This window comes from Miscanthus floridulus, chromosome 8 (assembly GCF_019320115.1).
Source record: "Miscanthus floridulus cultivar M001 chromosome 8, ASM1932011v1, whole genome shotgun sequence".
NCBI lineage: Eukaryota > Viridiplantae > Streptophyta > Magnoliopsida > Poales > Poaceae > Miscanthus > Miscanthus floridulus.
The window spans coordinates 36,217,939-36,228,159 of record NC_089587.1 but is presented as its reverse complement, the minus strand read 5'-3'; the positions used below and the strand labels follow the sequence as shown (position 1 = coordinate 36,228,159).

The 10,221-nt window shown below is 49.7% G+C and overlaps 1 protein-coding gene across 4 annotated transcripts; it reads right to left on the bottom strand.

The window, feature by feature from the left end:
- Nucleotides 1-2,508: 2,508 nt before the first annotated feature.
- LOC136476176 (uncharacterized) lies at nt 2,509-8,090 on the bottom strand. 4 transcript variants are annotated; one of them, XM_066473907.1, is made up of 3 exons: nt 7,898-8,090; nt 6,226-6,295; nt 2,509-4,876 (listed from the first exon to the last, which is right to left on the bottom strand). In XM_066473907.1, the coding sequence occupies exon 3, from the start codon at nt 4,604-4,606 to the stop codon at nt 2,717-2,719; it is 1,890 nt and encodes a 629-aa protein (XP_066330004.1). In that variant the 5' UTR covers nt 4,607-4,876; nt 6,226-6,295; nt 7,898-8,090; the 3' UTR covers nt 2,509-2,716. The 4 variants fall into 4 exon arrangements, with proteins under 4 accessions (XP_066330004.1, XP_066330006.1, XP_066330005.1 ...); XM_066473909.1 differs by lacking the exon at nt 7,898-8,090 and adding an exon at nt 7,588-7,655; XM_066473908.1 differs by lacking the exon at nt 7,898-8,090 and adding an exon at nt 7,454-7,478.
- Between the last annotated feature and the right edge of the window lie 2,131 nt (nt 8,091-10,221).

Genomic DNA, 10,221 nt, shown 5'->3' with positions numbered 1-10,221 from the left:
GATACCCGGGCTGTCAATTCCCAAGGTACAGACCTTTGCCACCGAAAGCTTCGTCTTGACACAGTGACTGTATAGTGCCGGAAAACGATCCATCAAGGCCTCCTCATTAACCCAAGCATCATGCCAGAACGAAGTCTGAGCGCCACCGCCAATGGTGACCGTGGCGACTGCTTGGTAAAGGGGAAGCAACGTCCGCAGCACATCCCAGCGAGGTCCACATAGATCACCCTCTAAAGAGGCAAGACAGTCGGTGAAAAAGTTTTATGAGCAGGCAGACATTCATCAGTCCCAAATCCTTGATCCCAAGACCGCCATGGTCGCGACTCCAGCGGACCCGCTCCCAGGCTAACGGGCTCTGTGATCCGGTCAAAGAGCGCTCTCCACTCCAAAGGAATGAAAGTCTGCGCTGATCCATTTGAGCAATGATTCCTGGCGGTAACGGGAGGGCACACATAGCATAGATCAACTGAGAGTCCAGCACGGAGTTAACCAGAACAGCTCTGCCCATGACATTGAGAAGTGCAGATTGCCAACCTGCCAAGTATCGGTCTGTTTTTGCAATGTATGGGGAGTATGCAGGCAGGGAGAGCTTATTTACTGACAAAGGTAATCCGGGGTAAACCTGCGGGAAGCTTTCACGTTTACATCCAAGGATGGAAGTGCATTGTTGTGCTGTATTCTCGTCCAGATGAATTGACACTGCCGTAGTCTTGCTGTAGTTAATTTGAAGCCCAGTGGCAGCCGCGAAGTCATCAAGAATCCACTTTCAGACATTGGACATCCTCTGTATCCCCACGAATGACAATGAGTGTGTCATCCGCGTACCGGAGGACTGGGCACGGTTGTCCAAATGATAACGGGTGTCTGACGGAGTTCGCATTGGCCTTGATCATTTGCTGAAGCACATCTGCCACAATTAAGAACAGATATGGAGAAAGGGGGTCACCCTCACGCAGGCCCCTCTTGCAGGTGATCCAAGGGCCGGGACAACCACTGCCGACCGAGATGATTCCAGAAGGGCATGGTTGCCCAGTGGACGTAAGGTGGCATGCAGACTTCGCAGGGAAACAGAAACGAAACCGCCCTGTGAATTTGAATTCTAAAAACAAGGAGACGCGGCGCCGCGAGGAAAGGGACAAGGAAGGATATTCCGAGGCCGAGGACGTCCACGTCCCGCCGTCCCGGCATCGTCTTCCTCGCCTTGGCCCTTGGGATACTCATGCTGTATCATATATATAGAAGTGTACTCCGTACAATGAAGGATTTTTTCTTGCTAGTTTATTTATAAGATACTCCTTAGATTCCTAGAGTTGTATTAAGTCAAACTTTTTAAACCTTAACTGAATTTCTAGAAAAAAAAGCATTAAGATCTATGGTATCAAATTAATATCATTGGATTTACTATAGAATATATTTTTTATCAGGTGCTCATTTTATGACATTGATGTTGTTTTTCATTTCTATAAAGTTGGTCAAACTTAAAATAGTTTGGCACGGATTCTAGGAATTGATTAATTTGAGAATGGAGTACTAGTTTATTTATATATAAAATACAGTGCAAACAATCAGCAGGCCGGGATGGCACTGGCACCAATGGTTTAAGCCATGGTCTGTTTGGCTCGTTCTCTAAACTTTAAATCTCTAAGCTTTTAGAGTTAAAGTCTTTAAAAAGATAATCTACAGTCAGCTCTAAACTTTAGCTCATCTTACGTTAGAACCTTATATCTCAAAACTGAGTTAAAGTGCTAAGAGGGGATATCTATGCTATAGTATAAAGAGTGTGCAACCTCGGATCTCCGATCTCTCTCACAAACCACTGTTATCGGCACAGTCAACTGCCGGATGAACAGTAACGGGTTTTTTTTTTATAAACTGTTCAGGGTCCGCAGATAAACAGTACGCATTTTTAATAAACAGTAACGGGTTTATGAACACTGCTTTACCGGATTTTATGAGCAGTGACGGGTTACACAGTATTTAACCCATTAAGGAACACAACACCCTCTTTCCTTTTTTGTTTTACGCCTCAATACAAATCTTTTTTCTCCACTATTGCCCGCGCATAGCGCGGGGTTCCCTGCTAGTTAGTAGTATTACACAAGCGACCGTACTACTATTACAAAGCACACACGACCACAATGGCAAATCAGTCCTGACCAATAATCAGCCAGCTGCGCTGTGCAGAGCTGCAAGGCTTTTCCATTGAACACCCGGCCCTCATGGGCTGAGTTTGGCCCATTGAGAGGCCTTTGTTTCGGTGCTTGGCCTTGCAGGACGACCTCCCTCGAAAACAGCATTGCTGATGATACTGAAAGCACCGAGCGATACTTCCCAGGGATTATACAACGATTCATATAACAAGCACCTATACATAAATGGGAAATAAAAAAGAATAGTAACAGTCCATGAAAGCAGTAACTATAATTCACACTTTGATAACATCGACTGATGCAACCTCTCTCTCTCTCTCCTTTTATTTATACATCATGACGAGGGGTTCCTTTCACAATTCATTCACACACGACTACTGTCACTAGGTATGTTCGACCAGACTGATGTTACAAAGCACACACAACCACAACGTCCACACTAGCAAACAAGTCCTCACCAACCAGTACACACAAACAGTTATCACACCAGACCAGGGGACACGGGAGATACTTGAACGGAGGAGGATACCGAGATGAAGGGGGGCAGCAGACCACGAACTCTTGCATTACAGCCAGCTGCGCTGCGCAGAGCCAAAGGGCTTCTCCAAGTTTTTCCAGCAGCGAGGGGCAGAGGTACTGGCATCAACGTTGTTGGCTGGCTTCTTCCCGAGTCCCACACCACCATCCAGCATGATGGGCATAAAGTTCCCCCCATGCACCCGGCCTTCATGGGCTGAGGCCGCCACATGGCGAGGAGGAGCCTCCACCGTGTGCATGAAGAAGCTGCGCATGCTTGTTTCGGTGCCAGGAGAGCCATCTCCCTCAGAAAGGGCAGCACTGACGATGCTGAAACCACCAAACGACACACCCCCGTGGACACTGTTGTCATCCACCAGCGGGCTGTGTCGATCGCATAGCCCTTTTTTGCCTCTTGCCAGACGGTCGCAAGGAGCACCGCCTGATCCGAGGTCTGAACCCGGATGTCCCCATGAGCAGCGCCTGCCTCCACCGTGTGACTTGCAGAAGTCGGTGCTTCCCTGCGCGCTCTTTCCACAGCCAGCGAAGTGGCATCGCTTGCCCCCACCATGGCCAACACAACGGTCCGTCCGGCCTCTTGCGCTCTTCCTGCATCCTTCAACCGCGCACCTCTTCCCACCTCCATGCGCGACGCAGAACTGGGTCCCACCATGCACGCTCTTTGTGCAGCCGTCGGCTGAACAACGCTTGCCGCCTCCATGTGCTTTGCAGAATGGAGTGCTTCCCTCTGCACCCTTGGAACAGTCAGGGTGTGTGCATCTCTTGCCGCCACCATGGGCTTTGCAGAAATTGGTGCTGCCCTGAGCTCCCTTCCCGCAGCCAGCATACTGACAGCGGCGCCCGCCGCCATGAGCAATGCACATGCCTGACCGCCCTTCGGCGCTCTTTGTGCAGTTTGGCTTTTGGCACCTCTTCCCACCACCATGCTTGATACAGAGGCCCGATTTGCCTCGTGCTGCCCTTTTGCACCCTTCATGACTGCAACGCCGCCCGCCGCCATGGGCTATGCAGAAATCAGTCCGGCCTTCGGCACTTTTGGTACATCCAAGGTGTTCACAGCGCTTCCCCCCTCCATGGGCTTTACAGAAGATGGTCTTGCCCTCAGCTCCTTTGTTGCAGCCTTCCTTTTGGCACCTTCTACCCCCACCGTGGGCAATGCACCGCCCGGATGAACCCCTGGCTCCTTTTGCACAACCTGGCTGTGAACAGATTTTTGTGCTACTGTTGCGTTGCTGTGAACAGACAAACCCAGAAGAAGAGGCAGCTGAACTTTTTGGCAGTTGGAGCACTGTTGGCGCTGAAGGAGCTGGACCTTGAACCTGATTAGAGTTAACTGGGAACGCTTGACTCAGAGAAATCCCTGCCCGGTTAAGAAAGGAACTCACCATGCCTCCAGATGAATGTCGAGCAGACGTAGATCCTTCATCAACTGTTGGCACTGAGGACATCAAGTACGGATGCACAAACATGTCCTGAGGTGCACTGCTTCTAATTAGATCTGCATCAGTTACATCGGACTGAGATGGAGCCAATGATAACTTAAGATCCAACCGAGGCTTCTCCATAGTCCTTTTAGAATCACAAGCCTGTTTATGCAGCTTGGAAGTACCTTCATTGCCAAGAGATAACTTAAAACTTATGTCGTAGTCCATACATGAGGCATCATCGCTTCCCTTGGCAGAAGAAACAGTGCATCCAGTACCCATGCTCTGCTTGCTGCTGTCTGAGCTTGATGAGTCACCCAGACCTAGAGCCAACTCAGTCCACTTTCTCTTGCAACCTCTAGGAGCTAGCACATCAAGTTGGCTAGAACCAGCTGCTGGATAACTGACGGCTGGAATGGCAGTGCGCTGATTCGCAAAGCCATTTGGATTTGAGAAACTTATAGTGAATGCTGAACGCCCGTGCCTGGGTTCCATTGCTCCTAGAGTAACCAAACTTTATGGGAAGTACCAGCTGGCCTCACTTCTGGGTTAAATAATTGTCAACAAAGCTACCAAGTTAGAAGATCTAGAGAAATCAGTAGGCTTCATTATTTTTTGCACCCTCCACTGACAAACCCTGAAGTATCCCTACGATCCATTATCCAGTGTTGTATGTGAAGTGATGCTATTTAATCGCAAGCTGACAACAGTGCTACACTTGTAAGTCTCCAGCCAGAACTCTCATCCAACGAAATGACTGAATCTCTGCAGGAAGTGAACAGAACACAGATGAGATCAGTTCTCATTGGGCAGACCCAGTGTTGGAGGCTCCCACATTAGTGGGGTCTGGGGAAGGGAAAAACCGAGGCAAGCCTTCCCCCCGCAAATTTGCGGAGAGGCTGCTTCGAACCCACGACCTGGTGACTCAGTGAGACAGCTCTCACCACTGCACCAGACCTGCCCTTCAGATCAGTTCTCATTGAGTTAAAATAATTATGAAGAAAAGAAATAATGTATAAAGACTGTAAGAAATATGCAACAAATAGAGACACGTGATACAGCTGAAAAGAAATTGGGTATCACGGTGCATTCAGTTCCATATCTGTAATCAATGTTGACTCTTCATATATGTCATTGGCAAGAATAGAAGGAAGAAAATCTTGTATGCGAAAATGCAATCTTATATTCTTACTGCTCAACCAGAGTTCAACAATAAAAGGTCAGGACGGAAGTCATACTACATAGCCAAAATAATTAACAAGATTGAGGAGTTCAATCATGCCCAGAAAATAGAGCAAGCGACAATGACCAGAGTGTGGTCTAAATAGCTGGGAGCTCTTAATGAGTTCGAACCCAACGTGGCTTCCAAATGGTTTATACTAAAAATTGAAAATAAAAAACTCAGCATGCAATGTTATGATAAAGAAAGGCGCAAAGCTAAACAACTCAAAATTGTTCCATATGAGACCATACTGCTAAGAGTTGAATCACTGCTAATTTGCGTTGGAAAAATGATCTCGGGCTCATAGATAGGATCATAGGAATGGCCCAATGCTCAGACTGTTGCTCCAGCCCAGTCAAGGGGAGCGCGTAGCTCCTGTATATGTCGCAATCAAGGGCACCCTGAACCAACCGATGGCTGGCCCCCCATCACACAGTACCAATAAGAGGGACAGCTCACACCCAAGGGAACCAATGTTCCTAGGGGATTAGCTAGCCTAACAAACCTCCTAGGATCCGATCTAAGTGGTGCTGCAAGTGACAGGAAGGGCACTGCGAACACCACCATTGGCCGCTGATCTCTACTTCCTTTTTTCTCCCGCAGGAGATCTCTACTTCCTCACCAGTGTTCAAGAGGATGCATTGGTGTCCAGAATGGGCCACCATCAAGATCAACTACCGATGGCAAGTTATGGTTAGATCTTTTGTCCACTCCACCTAAGATCAGATAATTTGAACTTCCAAAAATTTACAGGAAGTCAAGTGCCCAAGTGCTACCTGATAAGAACAAAACAAAACCCACAGGCACCATAAACCGTTGCACAGCATATACTAAGTAGATACTAAGTTTCTGCCATAAAAAGTGGCAGAATTTTGAAGTTTATGAGCCTTACCAGTAATAATCAAACAGCAGCAGACCACAATTACTTAAAAGCTGATTGCCCTAATTCCCAGCAAATGTGCCTGCAAAATGAACGCAGAAGCTAAAATCTCATCATGCATGCCACAGTTTGCAACTTTGTATCAGGAACAAGAATATTAACATGTCTCGATCACTGCAAAAAGTAAGAACCAGAATATATCTGAAGTGGGTCTATCGGGCTGTGTTATTTTTTTAGAGACAGATCATATTAATATAGGACAGGAATATTCTAGGTTCATCTCAATCCGAACGAGCAAAATGGAACTTGGTTTCAATTCACCAGACAAATCCATCAAGAAAATTTTAAATGATGCCTAATGATACCCTCGTATGCCTTTCATGAGCAAAAACAACAACAAAGAAAGATATTGAACATGTCTTAAACTATGAGAGAGGAGGTCAGAAGATTCACTGGAAAGGTACAGTCGAATGAGCAGAGCTTTTTACTCCACTGAACTTGCAAAGGGAAACCAGCCTGCCTTGTTCGTTTGATCCGGGGGGGGGGGGGGGGGGGGGGGGGGGGCGGCGGGGGGGAGTGGCTTTTAGGGGATTTAATCCCCCTTGATCTCCTCCAATCCCCTTGGTTTTGGGGGGGGGGGGGGGGGGGGGGGGGGGGGGGGGGGGGGGGGGGGTGAGAGAACGAAAACAGGAAAGATCCATGTGTGAAATTTTAGTTACGATCCTGCAGCTTTCTTTAGTTACGATCCTGCAACATTAGTGTATACCTAGACTACAGGTGATCAACTAGGGAGCAAACCAACCATGCATTCTTCTTCCAAAGATACTATATTTTTCATAAATGTAACTTTGTGGTCATTAAGATTAGATAAATGTAACTTTCTAGTCATCAAGATTCAGATTTTTTATCAAGCACAACTTAGTGAAGCTTTTCTACACCTTCTCCACACAAAGCAAATAAACAATGGATGGGAATTCACAGTTCAGAGGCAGACTCTAGCCCAAGGTAAGAGGGAATATGCATGATTTCACTAAGACAACGAATTGAAAATCTCCTCAGTGCATACATGAACCCCCAAAAGGAGACAGAAACTCCAGCTCGATTCAGGATCCTCTCCTCTCACCTAGGCCCAGACACCACCAAAGATCTGACTCAGAACGGTTCCCCGGATTAAAAATAAATAAAACAGACACGCACGCAGCTCCACTAACAAGTGTCCAATTTCGTGTGCACACCTCGCCTCATCAACCGCAAGGACACGGGTTGAGCTAACAGCTGAACGATCTCACAAGTTCTCCAGGGGCAAACGAGCTAATCCAGCAAACGAAGGGTGGGCTCACTACAAAGACAATAAAACTAGAAGGCCATACCAACCTTCCACCTTGCACGTCTCCGGAACACTGCGCCGGAGCTGGGAAGGATCGACTTGTTGCCAAGGAAGGTTTAAATAGAGGCCACCAGCGGTGCCACCCCCACCCAGCGACAAGAACAAGAACTAAAAATAATAATCGTAATTCGTGAAAGCAAGCACGGACGAAACCGCGGGGGCAACAAGAAGAGAAATTTCCGCGCAAACTTCGCTACGAGGATGAAAACGAAATCGTCGGTACTCGGTAAAATACGACGCCGCCGGCCGAGAGGCGGCGCGCGCCACGAGGGAAGGGGAGGAGAGCGAAGGAGATACCTAGGCGGCGGCGGGGCGTTCGCGTCGTCGCCGTCGTCCGCGCCTCGGCTGTCCTCGTCGTGGCGGAGCGCAGGAGGGAGGGAGAAGGGGAGAAAGCGAGAGGCGGTGATGCAATGCGCGATGCGATTGCCGGAGGGACGAGGAGAAATGGAGCAGAGAGATGCTGAGGTGAGGGCGGCCTTGGCTTGACAACCCGAGAGGGGAAAAGAGGGGAAATTACGGCATTCCTGTGGGGACTTTAATTTAATGGAAAAGTCGTTTTCTGTTTCGTCTCCTTGGGCAGCGCGATGCCAACTTGTTGCCAAGTTTGTTTGGATTTTAGCAGGAATGACCCCGTCATAATTTTAATCCAACATCGATCCATTTTGAAGAAGCTTTTTTGACGTCCAAGATCAGAGGGGAAAAATGGATATACTATTCATGAAAATTCATAGGAGGATTAAGTCCACTTTTGGCTCCTCAGCTGGTGTAATTTTAACCTCCACCTACAAAATTGTCTAGTACCGGTATCCCAACTGTCAAAACCGTTCACTTTTAACACCTGGGCGGAAGCAAGGCTGTTTTAACCAACGTTGAGCGGTTTTGACCACGCCTCCCTCTCCACGCTACACAGCCTGACAAACCGATGTTGGGGCCTCTGTTCTTCCCTGCCAGTTGCTCGAAACCGGAAAGTGCTTGAATAAATGTTGTAGTTCTAAGTGTAAGCTGGGGGAAGTGCTTGAATAAAGGTTGTAGTTCTAAGTGCAAGCTTGTGGCTAATAACTTGAACGGGCTAGAGTGCCACAGTGAAATCTAAGAAACACACACGCCAAAAATTGTGCAGCACTCTATTTCGGCTGGTGTCTGCGGTCACCACGTCCGGTCGTCGAGGGTCGAGCACCTGCTCGCCCTGCACCGTGCTGCCTCGCTGCGCTGTCATAGCAATTCGCCTGCCCGCCCCGCTGTCGCGCCCGTGCCGTGGCTGAGCCGCTCTAGCCTCGTTCTGCCGTCGTCGCTTCTCCGGTTGTTGCCCTGGCCGATCCTGCTGACCTGCTGCGCCCGCGCTGCCCCTGCTGCTTGGCCGCCGATCGTGCTGCTGCCTCGCTACCGCACCCGACCGTGCCCTTGTCGTCGCAACGCTCGACGGCTGGCCGACTGACACGCTGTTGCGTGTGCCTTTGCTGCACGCTGGCTCTGCCACACCGAGCTGTGTGCCTATCGCGTCCACACCATGGCTGAGAGCCCTGCCGCCACTGCGTGCCTGGTTGGGCACAGCGCTGCGCCCCGTCTCGCCCATGTCGAGCCATCATCTGCGCATGCACGCGACACCACTGTCGCGGTTCCGCCACATCAGATAGCCAGGGTGAGCTCTCTGATGCACGAAAGCCGATGCGAACTGTGTCCACAAGGTAGCTAGGAACCTCGGGAGGCTACGTGTAAGAGGAATTGAAGAGAGGTCGAGTGTAGGTGATGAATTTTGGAGGCGGAACCGGGGAACTCGGCTGCGGTGCATGGAGGCGGCGTCCGTGGCGAGCTCGGCTGCGACGTAGGGAGGCGGTAGCACTGTAGCCTGCTCGTGCGCTGCCGTGCTGCTCAGGCGCCGCCGCCGCCACTTGCTCGAGCGCCACCGCCCTGCTCGCGTGCTGCGCGCTGCAGCCTGCTCGCGTACCGCCATGCTACTTGAGTGCTGCCGTCGTAGCCTGCTCGCCGCCGGTGTTAGGAGGAAAGAGAGGGGCCAACGTGGCATAGTCAACACCGAGGCTAGCGCCGCTGCGTCGGAGGGAGTAGCGCCCGTGAGGGAGCCGCGCGAGGGTAGCCCCCGCCCCGCCGCGCGCGGAGAGAGGAGGCGTCGGGGAGTGGCCGTGAGGATGGAGAGGGAGGGGTTGAGTCGATGACGCGTGGGCCCCACATGTCACTAAGATGGAGGTCAACGCCAGCGTGGTGTGGTAAAAAACGCTCCACGTGGACAAAACAGCCTCACCCACACCCAGGTGCTAAAAGTGAACGGTTTTGATAGTTGGGGTACTAGCATTAGACGATTTTATAGTTAAGGATCAAAATTAGACGAACCCAATAGTTGATGGGCCAAAAGTGGACTTAATCCTTCATAGGAATAGAAATCTAAGGAAAAAACTAAAAATAGAAAGAGAAGTAGGGAATTAAGGTTTCAAACAAACAAGCCCAACCCGTAGTTGTGCGTGTTTTTCGTATTTTTCGATATAGCAAATTCGGTTCATACTTGTCTTGTATATAAAAAAAGTCTCGATCGCCCCTCGCGGCTCCCTTAGTAGTTGTTGATGTCGTCTTTCTCCCTCCTCCTCCTCTCTCCCTCTCTCCTTATCGAT

Bases quoted from the DNA above. Each gene is read 5' to 3' on its own strand.
- LOC136476176 (XM_066473907.1), bottom strand. From the start codon at position 4,606: ATGGAACCCAGGCACGGGCGTTCAGCATTCACTATAAGTTTCTCAAAT.